Here is a 21,507-nt window from a genome sequence, read left to right on the forward strand (position 1 = left end):
AGTTATCAAGAGAAGATAATTATGCATAACAGTTATAAACCATTCAACTTTGATAACCTCAGTTATTGATAAGGGTAACAACTCTAGTAATGGTTGTAAATACAGTTGTTTTCAAATATCTTGGCGGCTCAAGGTCAGCGGGGCGCTGTGCAGCGCATTCCTGCCCGCCATCCCGCTACGCCTAATATATCTGATATAAGAAGCCGCCAAGATATCTGAAAACGAATATACAATATTTTTAAAGTGAAGTTAGCTGCCCAAATACCCTGCATATAGTATCCAAAGTGAGCGAGACAGATGCATAAATAAACAACGCGCACAACAGTGACAACAAATATCTCCCGCTTCTCTCTTGTCAGTTGTGGACTAACTTCGTATACATTAGAATTTGGAGCTAGTTAAATACAAAACGTAGTAGCAATACAGTATGTTATAAACTATACTGTTGTGAAAACGTTTATTATTATACAAATATGGAAGGTAAGAAAATTCTTTCTAGTAGTGTGATACGTAAGATGCGCTTATTAGTTTAATAGACTACATTTTTAATCGATGAACAGTTCACACAATACTTTGTTACTTTTAGAAATTAAAAACGTGACCCATGCTAACGGCACAGTAAGCGTACAGTTTGGTGGACAGTCAATAGAATTCGAGAGTATTTGGCTCAGAGATCATTGCAGGTATACTGTTTAATATATTATTATAATAGATATAATTATTTATTAGAAATTACCAATCTACCCTATTCCCCGTCACTACTAAATTCATATGACAAAACCTCAAAAACTTCTAAGATCGATATACCATTGTCGCTCTTAAAACTTTGAGGTTTTGAGTACAAGTTTAGAAACAGCGCATAGGAATTGGAACTGAGTTGAAAATACGAGTTTACATATATTTGGTATTTTCCAGGTGTTCAAAATGCTATCGCTCCGATACATTCCAAAGAGTGTGGCATATATTGGAAATACCAGACTCAAAAATTGCTGTGCTAACATTTGATAAGGATCACATTTATGTCACTTGTCGGTAACTTTTTTTTAAACGTAAACTTAAACAGAATCACAATATACAGGAATAAATTAAATGAATTCGTGTTGTTTATAGGGGATGATGATCATAAATCTATTTATAAGTCTGATTTCTTAATACAATTCGATTACAAAACATGGAAAAACAAACTCAGACGTAAGCCCGTGTTGTGGTATGGAAAAAAAGTGGCTGAGAACATCGCAAGAATTTCGTGCAATGATTTCCTAAATACTAAAGATGGCGCTAGTGCAGTATTTAAGTCTATATTGGATTATGGGGTTGCCTTAATAGAAAATGTGAGTTATTTTGCTATTATTTCCAAAAAAACATAAAATTTGCAAACATCTGCGAATGTGTAAAAAAAGTCGACTCGCAAATTAAAAGATTAAAATATTAATCTTATAATATCCACAATGACTAAAATATTTTTACGGAATTAAAAACTTTGTATGTTTTTAATCCCACGAAGTCTCGAGCAAAAGCTAAATAGATGAAAATATGCAAATTGTATAAGGTACCCCGCCACTTCTACAAGCGCAATACGTCGAATTCAAAATAAATATTTGTCTGAAATTGAATTAAATTCAATCTACAAATTGAAATAACCACATTGCGGCCAAAAAGTTTTAAAAATTTGCAAAATATTCAGCCAATAAATATTAATTTTCCATCAGAACAGAACAGAGTGAAATAATTATAACGCACGTAATTGCGGTCGGCAGGCCTCAATTATCGGTATAATTGGATAACAAAAACTCGGGGAATTCGGGTAAAATTTTATTTGCAAAGGTGATTTTTCATACACTCTTCTGTCAGATTAATTGTTCTCCCTTAACAATTTTAAAATAGTCATTCACTTAAGTGTTAAGTTATAAAACTGAAATAATATATTAGAATAGATGATATTAGTTGCAGATGAAAAGTATTCCGATTTATACAAAATGAAAGCTGGATAATAAATGGAAAAAAATAACGATATTCATCAAACTAATTGTATACTTTCTCGTTTCAAAGCCAAAGAAAACTTCATTGGCAATTGCAGTGATATCGATAAGCTGCAACGTGCTATAAGTTTTTAATTAAACTTGTATCCGCTTGCAGCAACAGAAGTAGAGTCTTTTATACTTTGTTATTCTTACGGTAGATTTCCACCGCAGAACACACACGTGCAAAAAATATATGTTATCATGGCTTTTTTCAAAGAGACTGGGAGGATGATTACTTTTTGTACGACTATATTTTTTTTTTTTTTTTTATAATAGAAGGGGGCAAACGAGCAGCGGGAACACCGAAGTGTTCAACGACGCCCATGGACATCAGCAATACCAGAGGAACCGCAGATGCGTTGCCGGCCTTTGAGGTGGTGATAGGCTCGCTTCTTGAAGGACCCTAAGTCGTATTGGTTTGGAAATACCGCCGAGGACAGACCGTTCCACAACGCGGCTGTGCGAGGCAAGAAGTTACGCGAGAATCGCACCGTTGTGGAATTCCAGCCATCCAGGTGGTGTGGATGGAACCTGGCGGTCTGTCGTGTCGTCCGATGACGGAACTCGGCGGCAGGAATCGTTCCAAACAATTCTTCAGAGCACTCCCCGTGGTATATGCGGTAGAAAATGCAGAGGGAACTAACGTCCCTCCGCAGCGCCAGAGTGTCGAGCCGATCAGTAAGAGCTCGGTCGTTGACGATTCGAATCGCTCTCCGTTGTATGCGGTCAAATGGAAGAAGCTGATACTGGGGTGCTCCCGCCCAGAGATGCGAGCAGTATTCCATGTAGGGCCGAACTTGCGCCTTATACAGCTGGAGGCGGTGGCCCGGTTGGAAATACTGCTTCGCTCTGCTGAGCACACCCAGTTTTTTGGAGGCCAGCTTGGCCTTGTCTTCCAAATGACCGCGAAACTGAACGTCATTCGATATGTCAACGCCGAGAATACTGATACTGGCTGAGGCAACCAGGGGAGTGCCCTCGAAACGAAGATCTACGACAAAGGGCTGTTTTTTTATCTCTATATATTGGGCGTGGACTTTATCAAACGGTTATACTTCTAGGACAAAAAAATCACTATTAATTTTTCAGGTTGATGCAACAGTGGAGGCCACTGAAGATATATGCAAAGCATTAGGAGGCGTACAACACACGATGTTCGGAGGCATGTGGCTTGTACATACTAAATTTGACCACGCAGACACCGCTTATACTAACATACCACTAGCGACTCATACTGATAATACTTATTTCACTGAGGCAGCTGGGTAAGAATATACTATAATAAAGTTAGTTCAAAATATTAATTTAAAAAGTCTAACGAAGATTAATGGACTTACCACTGTGGATGCCTAGATTCGAATGGTAATATCATGGGAACAAAGTATACGATCGTAACACATGTTATTTAATTTGCCATTTTGTTCTCAGACTACAGATTTTTCAAGGACTAGAACACACTAATGGTAGCGGCGGTGAAACGATACTGGTCGATGGTTTTTACGGTGCACAACGTTTGAAAGAAGAATATCCCGAGGATTATGAATTTCTTACGACATTTGAAGTTGACGCTGAATATTTAGAAGACGGTCATCACCACAGATATTCCGCACCAGTTATTATCCTTAACGAAAACAAAGATGTTAAACAAATAAGGTACCTAACATTATCCAAAACTCACTGCATTGTATGTTTACATAATGACTGGTTCATTTGGCCTCCCGGACTTTGTCCTTTTTAAATGCATTATGTGGCTATTACTAATAGATCAAAGCTAACTTTGATATATTATGAAATATGTAGTAATAAGAATATATTTTCTATGTTTGTAGGTTTAACGTTTACGATCGTACTCCAATGGCTTTCGCTAGTCGTAAACAATGTAGAGCTTATTACCGAGCGCTGAAACACTTATCAAAATATTACGAAAATCCCTCAAATCAATGGAAGATAAAACTTACTCCAGGTAAAGATATGTATTTAGATGTCCAGCGTTGAAACAAGAAACAAAGAGCCAAACATAATAATCATTTTTGAGAATAGATACTAATCAAATTTTATAAATTATCTATTAATAGCTCATGAAATTTGTTCGCAATAAAATGTGTTTAAATCCCACAGGTGTTGTGATAGCAATTGACAACTTTCGAGTACTACACGGTAGAACCAGCTTTACTGGCAACAGAGTGCTTTGTGGTAGTTACGTAGCGCGGTCAGATTGGTTAGACAAAGCGCGTACATTACAACTTATCGAGTAATTTCAATAAATCTTTAAAGTATGGTATAGTTTTTTTGATCCTCTCCTTCTTGGTTAACTTTTTAATTGGGGTTCCTGGTACATTGAGTTGGAAACACTGGATTTCGACAATAGATAGAAAAATTGGTTCTGAAAATAAACACATTTAATTAAAAAAATTATAACGCCCAAAAATAAGTTTTGACGTGAAGGTCTCGTTACCAGGCCATAAAAAATATTGCAAAAAAAACTACATGACATCACATGTCACTGTCAACAGTCAGTGTTTATCGTGTCAATGTCAAATCACGGGCTAGAACGACAGTCATAACCTAGTTAAAATTGCATTATTTTATAATTTAATAAATAAAATGATACAAATTTAGCCTTACGAAACTAAGTACAAATAATTTCAGAAAGAAGCTATTAAAGCGATTGTTGTAATCATTTCGTTAAATACCCAAATTTTTATTTTTTGTTTTATAAAATAAATCTTCAGTTATACTCACGATATGAAAATCTCTGAGGTACATATATTACACTTAAATATGTATGAATGTATCATCATACATATAATTCCTTTTTTTATAATATCTTGTTATTATTCATATTTCAATTAATGCAGCTTCCAGGTGATGAGGAGTCGGGCTTGACATGCCGCACATATGTATTTCAAGATGAAAGTCACACATTAGGCAATGCATTAAAATGTATAATCAATAGATAGTAAGTATAATGCATCTAATAAAACGTGTTTACCTTTCTATGATTAATTGATTAACTGTCCAACCACTTTTAAATTTAAATAGATAATACAATATTATTGTTTCTGAAAGAGTAATGTTACCAAGTTACTGATGTCCATGGGCGTCGTTCCCGCTGCTTGTTTGCCCCCTTCTATTATAAAAAAAAACCTTATAAATTGAAGCTTTCATGATAAGGGAAAAAAAAGGATGTGTACAACTAATACAATTATCTCAAACGCATAATTAAAATTATCTAAATATTGGAAACCTTTTTGGCCACAGTTAAAAATCAATCTTTTGATTTTTCGTCATTTTATTTTTTTCAGTGACGACGTTGACTTCTGTGGATACACAGTACCACATCCAGCGGAATCTAAAATGCATTTCAGAATACAGACTAAAGAAACACCAGCACTCGAAGTGTTAAAAAGAGGTCTCAAAGATTTGCAAAAAGTTTGTGATCACACAATCGATCTTTTTGAAAAAGAAGTAAAAGAATTTAATAAAACTTAGCAATTTTCCTTTTATTTTTAATATTTTTTTTAATTCTCATAAGGTATTACCCAAAAACTTTTAGAAAATGCACATGCACTGTTTATGTGGTAGCTGTTCACCTGTAATGATACTGAAATTTTAATCAAGTATAAGCATGACTGCAGTCCACAGCATTCTTTGTATATAAAGCTTAGTGTTTAAAATACTAGCTGACGCCAACAACTTAGTCTGCGTGAAATAAAAAAAAACAATAGTAGTCTGTGTTCTTCCAGTCTATGTTCTATATTCGTGTCATATTTCGTAGAAATCTGTTGAGCCGTTCTGAAGATCTTATATCTTCAAAAACAACCATCCACTTAAATATTCGCATTTACAATACTAGTCAGATTAGTAGTGCTACAGCCAAGCTGCTCTAGATCATGCTTACATCTATAGTGAGCAAAAGGCAGTTTTTTCCCGGTTGATGTAATGTAGCAAACACAGAGGGCTAATTAAGAAGGCTTTTTTTTAATTAGTTTAGTATGATTTGATAAAAGTTTTAATAAATAAACAGAGGGCGTTAGTGTACTATAATGACCATATTTTATTTAGTATTATATTCTATGTACTCTTTGATAATTACTGCAATTTTAGTTTATTAAGCAAAGTGAGGCACTATATGTTCCTAAAACACATATTTTTTGCTGCTTTAAAAGAGAGCAATAATTTAAATAAGAGAGCTTTCGTAATTTGACTACACTGGACTTGAGTTATTACATTTATCGCGATACTGCAGGCCACAAAGATTTTAATTCATCGAAGTTTTATTTTATTAATATTTTTATTCATAAAACCAACACAATCGCACGAATAATATTTCAAGCGTTTGCAAAGTTTTCTCTATTAAAAGATATAAAATCGATATTGTGAAATCGATTAAAGAATCGACTCAAAACCGACGCTCGATCTTGGCTGGATCGATCCAAAATCGCTCGGCGACTTTTCTTTTTCAGCCATTTTGTAATTGACCGTCCTACTGTCTGCACAGTTCTACGTAAGTGGATAAGTTGTTTTATTTCATATTTTATTTTACTTATTAAGCTCATTTTTAACTTTTCAGATATTCAATATAGTGCCTGGTCATATTTTAAATGTAATTTCAACAGTAATACAAAATTATTTGAACAAAGTAACCTTAATAACACGTGGTCAATTTTATGATGAAACGCTAACTTAATTCATTCGTGGTATCTACTATAGTGTTTTAACACTGTGATAGCCTTTAACGCGTCTGATTATTAAAATTAACTAACTATATATCCAAATAGAATTAAAATGTCCAAGCTAATAAATCTATCAATTTCGATTCAGAATGGCGGACGCAGCTCCAGCCGGTGGACGTGGCGGTTTCCGCGGTGGCTTTGGTTCTCGTGGTGGTGATAGAGGTCGCGGCGGTCCACGAGGCCGGGGACGTGGTCGTGGACGCGGCCGCGGTCGTGGCAAAGAAGACCAAAAAGAATGGGTGCCTGTCACCAAACTGGGACGCTTAGTGCGCGAAGGAAAAATTGACAAGCTCGAGAGCATCTACCTATTCTCCTTGCCTATCAAAGAATTCGAGATTATCGACTTCTTCCTCGGTGCTTCTTTGAATGATGAGGTACTCAAGATCATGCCAGTACAGAAGCAAACTCGTGCCGGTCAACGCACCCGTTTCAAGGCGTTCGTTGCCATCGGTGACAACAACGGCCACATTGGTCTTGGTGTCAAATGCAGCAAGGAAGTAGCAACAGCTATCCGAGGTGCAATCATCCTCGCTAAGTTATCTGTCCTCCCAGTCCGCAGAGGTTACTGGGGTAACAAGATTGGAAAACCACACACCGTACCATGCAAGGTAAATTTATTTTGTCTTTATTTATGTAAAATATTTTCAATATATCTGTTTATATTCTATTCAGATTATAAACAAAAATATCTTCTATGATGAAACCAAAATCATTTCATTCGTGGTATCCTCTTGAGGTTTTTCCTATGAAGCTTTATATGCGTCTGATTGTAACTGATATATTTAAAGTTATTGTTGTAAAGTATGGGAAATTCTAATTTATTTGCAATTATTTCAGGTCACTGGAAAGTGTGGATCTGTCACCGTAAGGCTGATCCCAGCTCCTCGTGGTACTGGTATTGTGTCCGCTCCAGTTCCTAAGAAGCTGCTTCAGATGGCTGGTGTACAAGACTGCTATACATCAGCTCGTGGTTCCACTGGTACACTGGGTAACTTTGCTAAAGCCACTTATGCGGCTATTGCAAAGACCTATGCTTACTTGACACCTGACTTGTGGCGTGACATCCCACTGACCAAGTCACCATATTCGGAATTAAAAGTTTAAAGAAACTCAAAAATAAAAGTTTAAAAAGTTACATTTCATTTTTTATTTCAAATCCTTATTAACTAGACAATATTGGTTCAGTATTTTTTGTTTTTAAGCATCTATCCAAATTTAAATGCTAAACTGTGTAACATTCTTACAATGAAACAAACTTTTATTGGAATTAAATTTATTTAAACACAGTTTACAGTATGTATTTTATACATGTCATGGGAATTATCATAAACAACAAAAGGAAATGGCAAACCTTGCAGACCATGACATGCTGCCCCATATTCCCCATCTTTGTTCAAAGCTATTACAGCTCCCATAAATTCAGGATAATGTTTTTCAATCCTTCTTATTGCAGTCTGTGCAGCATCTGTTGGTGATGATCCACGACGCATTTCTTCTACAGCTAGAAAACTAGAAAAGCAATATATTAAGGCCTATTTATTTATTCTATAGTGATATCAATCTTTCATCCAACCGTCAATCCAGCAGAAAAATGTTTAATGCAATATTCATCTTAAATTCCTTGACTATTATAACTACCTGGGTAAAAATCTTAACATAATGTCCCCATCTCCTGTAGCTGTAGCTGCACCTACTTCATTATCGGCGTAAGCACCAGATCCTGGTATCGGTGAATCACCAACCCTCCTGAAAAGTTTTAAAACTCATATTACTGGAAACAAAGAGATGTACTTGAAGGAAAATGTCACAAAAGTTTAAACTAAATATTTGATTGAACTTGTTGATAAATACCCAGGTATTTTGAATTTAGCTCCATTTGTTGATGTTCCAGCAGCTATATCTCCATTCTTATCAATTGCCACCATGCCGATTGTGTCATGATTATACCTGTCCACTTCCATATGTCGTATTCTTTCTTTGGACATGTGATTATGATATGGCCCACAGTATTTGTTAGGATTTGGTTTGACATTCTGTGATTAGATAAAATTATTGAAGTGTTTAAAAGTATTGTTAGTAATTATTATTGAAGTATCTTTTCAATTTACCATCCAAAAGTTTGGTTGGCAGTTATTTTCATTAGCCCATGTAGACCAAAGCTTTTTTGATTCAGGAGTAGTTAAAGACTCCTCATGGAACCCCATTTGCATGGCAAATTGTGTAGCTTGACTTCCAACCAATATTGAGTGTTTTGTGTTTTCCAAAACATGTCGAGCAACACCAACTGCATTCTTTATCCTGCGTAATGCACCTACAGCACCCACATTCATTGTCTTTCTGTAATATAAAGTTAATGTGTAATTTATTATGCTTATACATAAATTAAATGAACATTAATTGTAACAAGACAGTTTTGCAGGTTTGAAAATTTAATAATAAATTATGTGTGTTTTAAACATTTACTAAATAAAATGAAAATACCCATCCATTAAAAGAGCATCCAAAGTAGTCTCACCATCTTCATCTGGGCTTCCCCCAAAGCCCACAGTACCGTCACATTGTTGTTCCTCACAAACTGAAGCACCTTTCTGTATGGCATCCAGAGCAATACCACCATCCTTTAATACTTCCCAAGCTGAGAAAAAAGAAACATAAAATACCCTTACATCTTGTTTAATTTACTTAAATAAAAATATTTACCAGCAACTGAAGCATTGACGAAAGTCCAAGTTGTTATAACTATAGGTTTACTTGTAGTGCAGTTTGTGATGAAAGTTAAAAATATTAACAAAATTAAAAGTTTTAGATTTTTCTCATGCATTTTTTTAGAATGTAACGCGAACCAAATATTTCAACATTTAACTACAAAATTGTTAAAAATTTATCACATACTATAAATATTATGAAAATTGGCTAGTTATTTCGCCTATATAATCGGAAGAATGTTAATAAAAATTGGTTACTTATTTAAGAAATTTTATCATCAACAACTAAACGTTTCTTTAAAATATACAGGTGATAAGAACTGTGATTACAGTTTGGTTATATTTTATTTTGTTATTGATTTATGTTTAGAGTTTGACAAGAGTTGCCAACAACTCCGAACTCCTGTATTCATTGTTTAATTCAAAGTATATAAAAAAAATATTAGTCAAAGGGCTGAGGTAGCTCAAAAGTTACATAAACGTATTATTTTACATACCGAAGTCTTTAATGAGGTTTTTATTTACAAACAGGTAGGGTTAGTGATAAATAAATGTGATTATCAAAACTTAAAATGGCAACTTGGGCCGAGTACTGCCGCTCTCTCACTGGTTAATGGACGCTGTCAAGATGACACTATTAGTTCACCTATTTCCGATTGGCACTGCCACAAGATGTCAAGATGTGCTTGTTGAATTTGAATTGCATGTCAAATTTAGCAAAGCCAAGGCCCGAACTAAACTTGTTTTAATTATAGTGAAGATTGTTTCATGTAAAAAATGAATATTTTAAATGACATGAATCAATTTTGTCATGCGCTACCAAAAATTGTAAGTATCATAATAAATTACACCCCCTAATAATTATATAAACATTTTATATGGCGCTACATTTTTAAATTGTAGATGATTATCGATACTCGATTTAAAGTAAAAAAAATGTACTTTTTTCAAAGATAGATTTTTTAAAATAATTTTCAGGAATTACATGCTCACCTAAACGGATCACTTAGTCGCTCTACAATGTTGCAATTACAAAGGCATTACGCTGATGCAGGAATATCGGACAAAAGTAATGCTTTTTTTGATGAATTTCAAATTGGTGCTGGAGACACAAGAAACTTATCCGAGTAATATATTCTCTTAATAATTAAACATACATACATAGAAAAAATTTTCTTGTTGCCTAACTTAATACATAAAACTTTTATAATCTTATTTTAAACCGACTAAATTTATTTGATATTTGCGAACACATATGTTTATATTTTGATACATTTTTCAGTTGCTTTCAAGTATTTAATATAGCTCATACACTGACAAGTACTCCAGAAACCCTAGCTTTAGCAACAAACTTAACTCTGAAAGAGTTTGAAGATGATGGCTGCTGTTATATTGAGCTGAGGAGTACACCTAAAGAAACTAGTCGGATGACAAAAAGACAATATGTTGAAACCATAGTACAAACAATGCAGTGAGTTTTATTTTAATTTAGTGTAGTTTTACACACAAAATATATCCTAGTTGTTCATTTGCAAAAACTAATGTAGGTATATTACATGTTTATCATAACATAAAGTTGTAAAATTAGTTAAATTAGCAAAAAATTCAATTGATTAGTCCCGGAGCTACTTTTTTTATATTAAATAAAAGGTTATTTTAGTCACATGTTTTTATTTATTTATTATTTTACATACATACTTTTGTCTCTTTAGTTTACTAAACAGGTGCAATCATTTTTATTTGTTTATGTTGCAGAAATTCATCAGAAAATCTGAATATAATTTCAGCTTTTATTATTTCAATAAATAGAAGTAATGGGATTTCAGAGGCAGAAGATATAGCCAATTTAGCCATTGAATACCATAAGAAGTTCCCAGATATTGTTGTGGGATTGGAACTCAGTGGTAATCCAGGCCTTGGAAAGTTTGAGGATTTCATTAGTATATTTACGAAAGCAAGAAATGCTGGCTTAAAGGTAATATTTTCAAAAATAGGTAGATATGTAAAATATGTTGATAGAGAAAAAAATGATAATTCCTACTAAATTCTGATTGTTGCAATATAATTAAAATAAAATGAATTAGATTCAGTTTTCTACAGATTATACATAAACCTTTTGTCAGTTGCATGATTACATTCTATATTTAAACTACATTTGCTTTATTTCCAGATTACACTACATTGTGGTGAAATAAGTAATCCAGAAGAAATAATTCAAATGCTACAATTTAAACCCGATAGAATTGGTCATGGGACATGTATTCACCCAAATTTTGGTGGCACTGATGAAACTTGGGGGGCGTTATGTACAACAAAAATTCCCGTTGGTATGTTTCGTAACAGGGGCTAACACTTCGAACATTAGCAGTTTCTCTCTACCAAAAGAGACAAGGACAATAGTAGTTTTTTTATTTTGTGTAATAGTGAGTGCAAAGAGGAGAAATATAATAATTGACTTTTACTTATATAGATTTATGTTTCAGAGGTCTGTCTTACCAGTAATGTAAACACAAAATCAGTTGTGGATTATTTTTCACACCATTTTAAATACTTACACAGTAATGATGTTCCTGTTATTCTTTGTGTAAGTTTTTGTTTTAATTAATTCCTTTTTCTCTTTTCTTTTAAGCAGGCTTGATAATTTTTATTTTCAGACCGACGATAAAGGAGTTTTTGCTACATCACTTACACAAGAATATAACATTTGCTTTGATACATTTAAATTGAATAAATCCGAGCTAGCCAAATTAGCACTTGATTCTACCAAATATATTTTTTCGGCAGACAAGCAGAAATTTATTTATGACAAAATACAAATGTTTATTGATGAAAATGTCCCTTGAAAATTAAACAAATTATTTATGTCAATTACAACACATAAAATAAAATATAAGATGAATAAATTTTTGATTAAACATAAAGTTCAAATTCTTGATCGTTTAATATCTTATATATAAAATTATCGTGTCACAATTTCGTTCTCGTACTCCTCCGAAACGGCTTGATCGATTCTCATGAAATTTTGTGAGCATATAGAGTAGGTCTGAGAATGGCCCACATCTATTTTTAAACACGCGCGGACGGAGTCGCGGGCGACAGCTACTAGAATGTAAGAATTTAACATGTACTGACAATAAATCCACACTGAAGACTTATTAACAGAGAATCTAAATTAAATTAATCTAGAATTGGATTCAATGAAGCGACTAACTGGTAATGTATGGTTAGATTGATATAGTGGGCCGATCCCGGCGGCACTGCAATGCCGGGCCGACCCGTGACGGGAGTGGAGCGAGCCCCGAACATCCCGTCGTTATACAAAAATCAGTTTAATATACTGGTCCCGCAGTGCGGGAACTTTCAGATATTAAGCTGAAAAGAACAGATACTACACTTTGATCTTAGCCAAAAGGCCGAGAAGCGATACCGAAACGCTAACAAAGGCCGAAAGTCATTCGTCGTCAAAGATTTTCTACACCGCGATGTAGACTTAACAAAAAAAATCAACGCCTTCTATCGGTAACCATAAATACATTTAAACAACAGTAAAAGGGGAGACATATTATTATCACGGTAATTAAAAGATGAAATAAAGCAAATTATATAAAAAAATTAATAATGTTCACGGATAAACATTTATATTTAATTAAATTTAATATGTATTTCTACATGATTCAACAATTTTTTGTCTGTGATGACTACTTTCATAGAGCATTATCTGTGGAATATAGAAACTGAAAGAAAATAAAAAATACCGAATCGATCGACCCGCTCTAATATAACCTATAATAAGTATATTCGTTTTATTCAATTTTAAATTATACCAGAGTTATAAAAATGAGTGATATGTCGGATTATTCTAGTACAAAGGCTGGAGATTCTGAACTACAGGATTTTCTTATGGTTGAAAAGCAAAAAGCACAGTTTCATGCCCAAGTATGCAATTTTCAATTAATATTTGAAATATGATTTACAATGGATTATACTTTATACATTTTATGCCTTGTAGTTGTATGTAGTAGGTAGGCCTTATAGTTTGAATTTTAGGTAGTGAAGTGTAACCATTAAAAATTTGTCTCTTAAAACATTGACCATGTTCTGTCTACTAAATTTCACCTTCATTTAATACATGTTATGCATGTATTCTATGCACAAAATAGTTTCTAACCCCTAAAACATATTCTTGACAGTTGTATATTCAATGAATTACAACAAGTATTATCAGTTTACTATATTTAAATCATTTTGTTTTTAGATACATGAGTTCAATGACTTTTGCTGGGACAAATGTGTGGATAAACCAGGATCAAAACTAGATTCTCGCACAGAAACCTGCATCAGTAACTGTGTTGAAAGATTCATTGATGTTTCACTTCTCATTACAAACAGATTTGCACAGATGTTAGAGAAGGGAGGAGGTATGCATTGATTACATTTAAGGTATGCATACATCAATTGTTTAGTTTCGCAAGATATTTGTCTGTGTACAGAGTTCTAGGTCATTGCATTTTACTAGTGTTGAAAATGTTATAAATAAAGAATAAGTACTTTTACTAAATCTATTATTTTAATATGTTATTGCCATTTTATTAACATACCTAATGGAAATAAATGTGCATGAAAGGGATGGCGATAGTTAGTTAAAATAAAACAAGTTTGGTTATGTAATATATTTAATATCATGTACAAGAATGAAAACAAGCTGTTTCTATTTTAGGAATTATTACTGAGATTTTAATGCACATTATGGTTATAAAAAATGTAAAGTTGTAAGGTTATCTGCCAACTTTACCTAATTTGGTGTCAGTGCGTGGATCTGCTGTAACCGTTTGTACAGCCACTAAAGCTTCATTTATACTAGTCTGCAAGTCTCTTAGGTTCTGGATGAAAATAAGTTCAAGGACATCTTTTGGCTGTTTGATAATGCTTACTTCTGTATTAGGATAATCGGGATGAGGTGATGTTTTCAAGACTTTTGCTAAAGCTGCAATTCTAAATTTGGGATCAGGGTGAGGTCCAATACCGCTTAATGCACAAACTCTCTCCACTCCATTAACAAATGCTGGACTTGAAACTGTAAAGGAATATACATTTATTATCTTCAAAAATTATTAAAAATCTGTTTTCAAAATATTTAATTCAGTATGTTAGTTATAGATTATTAACAATAATCTGGTTTGATTTAAATTTAAGTTTATTAATAAGCTTATTTTAATTTGTAATTCAAAAATAGTCTTCAAAAATATGTGATGATGATCTTTGGAATACAGACTTTTTTGAATGTTGACCCATTATCATTTTAAAAGTATATATATTTTAAGGTATAGTATATTTTATTTTTTTATGTAAGAAATGAAATTCTGTTTAAATGAATACTTACAGTTTAGATTGTCGAGAGGATTGGATGATACAACATTCGGTGTTATCTTTTTTGGTTCTTCAATTATAACTGCCTTGTATTTAGTAACTATAAAAATTAATGTTTCGTTATTAATATATTAAATATTGACATTTGTACTACATATTTATATTTTAAGCATTAACTAAACTATCAATGTGGGAATGTTTTAATTGGGGGAGAATGTCATGTGTAAAGAAGGACTGCAGAGAAGGTATAACTAGAAGAAATAGGTCTAAGGAAATATGATAAGGATGGGTTGTGTGAAATTAATAAATCCCACACATTATGTAAAAACAGGAAAGATGATAGAAATTTAAAACCAGCATAGTGAATCTTACGATACTTCTTATCAACTATACATAAATTTTTTGTAATTGACAAAATATTGTGCAACAAAAATAGCATACAAGAAAAGTTTTCTTCCCTTAGTTAATTCGATAATTGAATGTTTTATTTAATCCTACATATAAATGGTGCATTAAAAGACATAAAGCCACTACAGAATTTTTGATCAATAATGATGGTAAGAATATACTACTATTTATTAGGTTAAATAATAACAAACATTTACATACCATTGTCAGCAAATTCCAATCTTACAGCATAGGATAAAAGCCAATTTAATTGTTCAGTTGGGGTTCCATCAGCAACAGGACTCACTAAGTCTTTTTGATATAAATCATATGCATTTTGCCAATTATCAGAGTCGATATTTCTAAGTCCATCTCTATCCTCGATTTTATAATGTCTAATTTTTTGGTCTTCAAGCCAAAGAACAACGCTCCTGTATTCTTTGACATCTAAAAAACAGATTTATCATTTTAATATTGCACCGGCAAGCAGGATAACTTATAAATACAAATTACCTTCACAGTTAAAGCTTTTGGGGTTTGGATGTCCTAGGGCTGTTAATTTTAGTCTATACATATTAATATCGTCACAAAAAGTGATAACGTTTCCAATACCAAATATAACCTAGAGAGAAGGTAAGTGAAGTGTATAGAATTCCAGAAGAATTCGAAAATGAAATCTGTGCAAATTGATCACAATTTCAAACTAACTTGACATTGACAATTCTTCCTACCTTCCTGCCAACTGTCCGCAAAGAATGAACGAATATGAATGAAAGCGACCACCCAATCGCCCACGAATGAGACTTCTTCCAAAGAGTATGCATACGTACCAGTTTACGTTTCGATTTCGTTCTCGGTTTATCGTTATGTGGTGCTTTCATGAGTCAAAATATGTCGTAAGTTGTTCTGTCAATGTCAAGTTGACATTTTCAGAGTGCCAAAGTTCCAAGACCAAGATCCTTGTAGAACTTGATGTTCCTATACTGAAACCTTGTAAACTTGTAATTTTTATCCAATCTTTTGTATCAATACGGTTCAGTCGTCTTCGTATCTTAAAGCAAATTTTATTTCCATTTATTTACATAGCTTATTTTGCTCAATAATTTATTATCGATAAATATGTCGTGGGTTAAAGAAAATTGTGTTTCATTTTTTCAACTTTTCTGTATTAAAGTCGTTAAAAGCGGTAGAATTCCACAACATTTAGCTTTTATTATGGATGGAAACCGTCGATTTGCTAAAAAGAATAGCGTTCAAAGTAGCGTTGGGCATCATAAAGGCTTTGATAAACTTTCAGAAACATTAAAGGTGAGCTACCGAAGTGTTTATTTGATATATAACATGATATATGTGAAAAACATGGGATTATAGGCTCATTTTTATTGTAATTGTGTATATTGTACTGTGTTTATTATAAATAAATAAAAAAAGCAGAGTTAAAATATTTTACAGTGGTGCCTTGATTTGGGTGTTCCTGAAGTTACAGTGTATGCATTTAGTATAGAAAATTTTAAAAGAAGTGAAGAAGAGGTTGCAGCACTTATGGACTTGGCTCGGGATAAATTTAAACGACTTTTGGATGAAATGTTAGTATGAAATAACACATTTATCTTTATAATAGAAATTAAATTGAATGTTTAATATTTTACATTACTAACAATTTCATAACTCCCTTATAGAATACCTACTGAATATGATATTTAGAAATTTTATGTAGCTGGGATGTACTTCATGTGATTAAATTCATAAATATATTTTATCACATTCATTTTTAAATAAAAGTTAAAGTATACTTATAAAAGCTTATGTATTTGCAGTGAATTGATAAATGAATGGGGTGTTCGGATACATGTAGCAGGCCGTTTGTCTATGCTCCCAGAAGACTTACGGTCCCTTGTTGCTAAAGCAATGCTAGCCACAAAGAACAATAATATATTGCAGTTAAATATTGCCTATGCATATACAGGTATATTTTGTTTTTCTATCAAGCCTAAATAAAAAATGTCATAATTTTTGATAGTATGTAACATATTTGATGAATATCTTGACCTATCTAGTATTTATTTTAATCATCTCCAAAAATACTATTTAGAGTAAAATTGGTTTAAATTAAGTATAAAAAAAATAATGTCGTAGTGGCTGCTTCATAGTTGAGTTTTATTAAATTATATTTTATGAATATGAATAATTAAGGCTAGTTTGGAAAAGTTTATGCACTACATTAATAACCCTTAGGTCGAGACGAAATTAGTCGAGGGGCATCGCATATTATCGATGGCATTCAAAATAAAGACTTGTCGCCTGAGGATATAGATGAGGATCTTTTGTCACAAACTCTCGATTTGGGAGAAGCTGAACTGTTAGTAAGAACATCTGGTGAAGTAAGATTGTCTGACTTTATGTTGTGGCAGGTAAGATTATTACAAACAATAACTTCATAAATAATAGCTCTAGCTTGTATCTTTGCTATCCCAGTTAAAAAATAAAACCTTTTGTTCATAGGTTTCCAGGACAGTATTGTATTTTACTGATGTTCTTTGGCCAGAGTTCTCTATTTGGAATCTCTTGGCCGCCATCATTCACTTCCAAAGGAATGCTCCTCCTGTCTTACCAGAATTGGAAAACACAAAGAGTAAACAGAAGTTTTTAGATAAGCTAGAAAATAAATGGTGGCAAGAACTCGAAAGCTATGTTATTTGTTGAATTACTTAGGATTTAATAAAAATAGAATATATATTTAGTATTATGGACTGTAAAACAAGGTTAATTTACCTTCAAACTTATATATATTAGGAGTTTTGTATAGAGAAGCAAAGTAATTATAAATCAACATAAAGTAGTTTTATACTGTACATACATTTATTAAGCAGCTACTTAAACTGCGGCATACGATTTTTATTTTCATATTGAGTATATTAATGAGGTATGTCAGAACTATTAGAGATATTTACAGATTTGAAAAATAAATACCAATTGTGACTTAAATATTTATTGACTATTTATTGCATCATTTACATCGTAAAGTTAAAGAGTCAGATTACTTTATGAAAGTAATCAATAAAGTGTTTTAGAGATTAATCATTTTCCTTTAATTGTGTACTTAGAATAAGTTTTCGTTGGATCGTATGGTTCCCATCTTGATGCAGGGAATATGTGTTTATTCCTCTCATACCATGACCTGAAAAATAATTCTATTGTTACCTAAATTGCATTTGAGCATGCAGTTTTTAACATTGGGAGCGCCTGAGAGTAGTGTAGTTACAAACGGCAATACCAAAACCATACAGAAAACAGATATGAGGTGGAAGTAATCCCGCGTTTCGACAACTACACCTAAAATTGTGTTCTGCGAAACGACTTGTACGAATTTTTAATCTGCCAAGATATTATTGAAAATCACCTTGAGGCATGAACTAAATTGTTGCATAATAAAGATTAATTTGTTTTGCCAATACTTGTGTTTTGCCATTTAGAAAATAATTTAATCTAATAAAATATTGGCAATAAAATTATTCATTACTTTTTGATTTGACTAATCCATATTGCCTGCTTATCTAACGATTTCTATCATGATGATAAGGAAATATCAATTTTTGAAATAATGTATTTTATCTTACTTACCGCAACAGAACTTTTCCAGCATGAGAATCCTGTTTTTCTTGTGTCGCGTCATTTACCAATCTAACATCATCTGATGCATCAAATTGAAATAAAGGTCCACTTTTACCTCTTGCCTGTAAAAGTATAAGATTTCTTAATATCTTAGTACATGTTGACAGTTAGCTACCGTAATAACACATTTTGTTAAAGCTCTAAAACAACTTTGTAAAACAATGCATAGACATAGTTCTGTATCCATCAATTATTAGACATTGGTTAGCAAAGTTACCAAAATCCTTTTAAAGTACAATTTCATTACTAAACAAACTTATTTGAAACCTTTCTTTTAGATTATTACGTGAACACAAAGTGGTATTGCATTAGCAAATATAATTTCCATTATAAATGTTAATATTTCAAAAACTTTATAAACTGGGTACACTTTTATTAAAATTTACCTTGGTTACTATGAAGTCGTAAAATGTATAATGATGTGGCAGAATAAGATCTTCTTTTACATACATCAACTGATCAGCGGATACAGTCTTTAATTCACTGAATTCAGGTCTCAATGTGTCAAGGCATCTTTGGAGAAACTGGTAAATTGAATTGCCTGAAAAGTACTAGATTTTCATTAGTTACAATTTTTCTTTTAGGTTGATAAGGAAAGATGTTAATTATGAACAAAACATATAATTAAGCATTGCTTTGATTAACATTAATATACTTTTTAATAGCAATAAGAATTGTACCATAACATAAACGTGTGTCTGTAAATTCTCTGAATAAATACATAGCTAATTAATAGTTCCATACCCAGAATCCTAAATAAGTCATTAAAGGCAAAACAGTGTGGATATTTCATACTTGCTTTTTTGAATTTTTTTATATAAAAATAATGATGGTTACCTTTCTTAAGTGTTACATTTTTCCTATGTCCAGATCCGTCCCAATAACTGAAGGTTACAGTGATGGGTTCATCTTTGAGACTTGCCTGTGTCATTACCCACTCCAGCCTTAACTCCTCTCGTAACTTTAAATCTGCTTCCTCCCTATCTCTATCGGGTAGAAAGGATGTATCTACATCGGGATTCTTGCGGATTTTTTTTAGGGGCTGTAAAGTAATTACATGTCAATAAGAATAAAAAACTTACCTTTATTAGTAACACATTAAAGTTTTTAAGTATCAGAAATCCCCTTCAATAAAATTAGTAGATAATAAAATTAAAGTTTTTTTTTTAAATATTCATTTATGATTGTTATCAAGATGTTTAAAATCATTAAGGTTATTAAACTACAAGTGCAGTCATTACTGAACACAATTTTGTAATTTACTAAAAACACTACCAGAAGTCAAGGTAAAAACAATAATATCATAATATTATGAAAACATTCACTATGGTTATTTTGTTTCATGTTTTTGAGAATAAATTCTTTTAAACTAACCTGATGATTATGAACTTGGTTCTCTAATGTACATAATTTGATTGTTTATATCACAATTGATTCATATTTACATCTTCCTAATGTTATAAATACAAATGTTTGGATGAATGGATTGTTAAAAACTATCTCCACATTGGCTACAAGGATCTTTATGAAATTTAACATAGATGTAGAACATAGTCTGGAAGAACACATAGCCTACACATGCTTTTAATACTAAATAAGTTTGCTTTTCATTCTTTGTGGCAAAGTTGCTAGCAACAGCTAGCTTGTAAATAAAGTTACAATCTTTACTGAATGTAAAGAGAATTACTTCTCTTTTTATCCTAATTTGAAAAACATACCACTTCCTCTTGTTCCCGCCAATCCTTCTCTGGCTTGTCTGCTTCATCTTCATCTTCTTCCTCATCTAAATCAAACGAAAGTGCTTGTATCTGTGGAAATGACACTAACTTATTTTGTACTCATGACACAGAGAAATAATATAAATTAGAATATTGTCCCCAGCTTTATCAGTTTTATTGCAATTCATTACTGAAATATTACAGTTAAGATTCACAAGAAACTTGAATATTTACCTGACGTTTCTGTTTATTTTTCTGAGCTTGTTTGGCTTCAATTTCTTTTTGTCTTTCCTTTTCTTTCTCTGCTTTCTTTTGAGCCAGTTTCTTTTCTCTTTCTCGAACTATGTGTTCTTGTTTAGCTTTCATCTCATCTAAAGTAACAAGCCCAATTGTGGAACTTTTTAATTGCTGCTCTACAGCATCATAATGTGTAGCAAACTTATTCTCTATATTGTCAATTTTTAAGTCTTCTTCAATCTTCTTTTTTCGAAGTTCTATTTCTTGCTGAGCTTTCTCTCTTTTCTTCATCAGATGCATGGCTCTGCCAGCTTCCGATGCAGCCCCTTTGTAGTGAGCCATGATTATAACTCAAAAATTCACTTTTACCACAATGGAATGACACCTACTAAGTGTGAAGATATGATTCAAAAGAATTGCAATTTGTTTGTTTTCCTAATTTTTCTAGAAAATTTCAGCAAGCTTGTTTACTTTCAATACCATCAAACTGACAAGTAAAGATAAAGAGTAAAAAAAACATTGAGGCACGGAGCATGGCACATGGACCATAAACGTAGACTGCACAATTAGATTTTTCTTGTAAGTGAAAGGCCAAAAGTGCGGCGGAAATAACGAGGTGATCATCGGACTTGCAAATGCATTGATGTCTTTTATATAAGAAAGA

At 32.5% G+C, this 21,507-nt stretch overlaps 9 protein-coding genes across 11 annotated transcripts; 6 read left to right on the forward strand and 3 right to left on the reverse strand.

Moving 5' to 3' along the window:
* Positions 1–210: 210 nt before the first annotated feature.
* On the forward strand, positions 211–4,300 carry Tmlh (Trimethyllysine hydroxylase). Of its 3 annotated transcripts, none has more exons than XM_013306325.1 (8): positions 211–510; positions 587–683; positions 916–1,028; positions 1,111–1,331; positions 3,111–3,286; positions 3,450–3,674; positions 3,851–3,984; positions 4,140–4,300. In XM_013306325.1, the coding sequence occupies exons 1-8, from the start codon at positions 474–476 to the stop codon at positions 4,274–4,276; spliced, it is 1,140 nt and encodes a 379-aa protein (XP_013161779.1). In that variant the 5' UTR covers positions 211–473; the 3' UTR covers positions 4,277–4,300. The 3 variants fall into 3 exon arrangements, with proteins under 3 accessions (XP_013161779.1, XP_013161781.1, XP_013161780.1); XM_013306327.1 differs by having other exon boundaries at positions 215–480; XM_013306326.1 differs by lacking the exon at positions 211–510 and having other exon boundaries at positions 517–683.
* Positions 4,301–4,382: 82 nt separating this feature from the next.
* l(2)37Cg (RNA polymerases I and III subunit AC2 l(2)37Cg) lies at positions 4,383–5,527 on the forward strand. The gene is made up of 3 exons (XM_013306328.1): positions 4,383–4,781; positions 4,880–4,980; positions 5,327–5,527. Exons 1-3 carry the CDS (start codon positions 4,767–4,769, stop codon positions 5,511–5,513), a joined length of 303 nt encoding a protein of 100 aa, XP_013161782.1. The 5' UTR covers positions 4,383–4,766; the 3' UTR covers positions 5,514–5,527.
* A 975-nt stretch (positions 5,528–6,502) lies between these two features.
* Positions 6,503–7,892, forward strand: RpS2 (ribosomal protein S2). The gene is made up of 3 exons (NM_001312600.1): positions 6,503–6,528; positions 6,846–7,365; positions 7,595–7,892. Exons 2-3 carry the CDS (start codon positions 6,847–6,849, stop codon positions 7,859–7,861), a joined length of 786 nt encoding a protein of 261 aa, NP_001299529.1. The 5' UTR covers positions 6,503–6,528; position 6,846; the 3' UTR covers positions 7,862–7,892.
* Positions 7,893–7,983: 91 nt separating this feature from the next.
* LOC106113481 (N(4)-(Beta-N-acetylglucosaminyl)-L-asparaginase) lies at positions 7,984–9,774 on the reverse strand. Its single transcript, XM_013306277.1, has 6 exons — positions 9,458–9,774; positions 9,239–9,392; positions 8,866–9,094; positions 8,609–8,790; positions 8,396–8,503; positions 7,984–8,266 (listed from the first exon to the last, which is right to left on the reverse strand). The coding sequence occupies exons 1-6, from the start codon at positions 9,576–9,578 to the stop codon at positions 8,035–8,037; spliced, it is 1,026 nt and encodes a 341-aa protein (XP_013161731.1). The 5' UTR covers positions 9,579–9,774; the 3' UTR covers positions 7,984–8,034.
* A 290-nt stretch (positions 9,775–10,064) lies between these two features.
* Positions 10,065–12,795, forward strand: Ada (adenosine deaminase-like protein). Its single transcript, XM_013306073.1, has 8 exons — positions 10,065–10,290; positions 10,441–10,589; positions 10,745–10,933; positions 11,218–11,437; positions 11,633–11,789; positions 11,946–12,046; positions 12,117–12,300; positions 12,701–12,795. The coding sequence occupies exons 1-8, from the start codon at positions 10,240–10,242 to the stop codon at positions 12,793–12,795; spliced, it is 1,146 nt and encodes a 381-aa protein (XP_013161527.1). The 5' UTR covers positions 10,065–10,239.
* A 402-nt stretch (positions 12,796–13,197) lies between these two features.
* Tim8 (translocase of inner membrane 8) lies at positions 13,198–14,011 on the forward strand. The gene is made up of 2 exons (XM_013306231.1): positions 13,198–13,398; positions 13,718–14,011. Exons 1-2 carry the CDS (start codon positions 13,300–13,302, stop codon positions 13,889–13,891), a joined length of 273 nt encoding a protein of 90 aa, XP_013161685.1. The 5' UTR covers positions 13,198–13,299; the 3' UTR covers positions 13,892–14,011.
* An 89-nt stretch (positions 14,012–14,100) lies between these two features.
* Positions 14,101–15,983, reverse strand: LOC106113457 (UPF0568 protein C14orf166 homolog). Its single transcript, XM_013306230.1, has 4 exons — positions 15,730–15,983; positions 15,439–15,663; positions 14,843–14,929; positions 14,101–14,536 (listed from the first exon to the last, which is right to left on the reverse strand). The coding sequence occupies exons 1-4, from the start codon at positions 15,788–15,790 to the stop codon at positions 14,238–14,240; spliced, it is 672 nt and encodes a 223-aa protein (XP_013161684.1). The 5' UTR covers positions 15,791–15,983; the 3' UTR covers positions 14,101–14,237.
* A 71-nt stretch (positions 15,984–16,054) lies between these two features.
* On the forward strand, positions 16,055–18,203 carry Dhdds (Dehydrodolichyl diphosphate synthase subunit). Its single transcript, XM_013306229.1, has 5 exons — positions 16,055–16,524; positions 16,669–16,802; positions 17,034–17,182; positions 17,452–17,627; positions 17,719–18,203. The coding sequence occupies exons 1-5, from the start codon at positions 16,336–16,338 to the stop codon at positions 17,917–17,919; spliced, it is 849 nt and encodes a 282-aa protein (XP_013161683.1). The 5' UTR covers positions 16,055–16,335; the 3' UTR covers positions 17,920–18,203.
* A 67-nt stretch (positions 18,204–18,270) lies between these two features.
* Positions 18,271–21,354, reverse strand: LOC106113455 (protein FAM50 homolog). The gene is made up of 6 exons (XM_013306228.1): positions 20,841–21,354; positions 20,607–20,696; positions 19,726–19,930; positions 19,275–19,429; positions 18,838–18,950; positions 18,271–18,394 (listed from the first exon to the last, which is right to left on the reverse strand). The coding sequence occupies exons 1-6, from the start codon at positions 21,183–21,185 to the stop codon at positions 18,295–18,297; spliced, it is 1,008 nt and encodes a 335-aa protein (XP_013161682.1). The 5' UTR covers positions 21,186–21,354; the 3' UTR covers positions 18,271–18,294.
* Between the last annotated feature and the right edge of the window lie 153 nt (positions 21,355–21,507).

The sequence above is a fragment of the Papilio xuthus genome, unplaced genomic scaffold (assembly GCF_000836235.2).
Source record: "Papilio xuthus unplaced genomic scaffold, Pxut_1.1 DF828258.1, whole genome shotgun sequence".
NCBI classification, from domain to species: domain Eukaryota; kingdom Metazoa; phylum Arthropoda; class Insecta; order Lepidoptera; family Papilionidae; genus Papilio; species Papilio xuthus.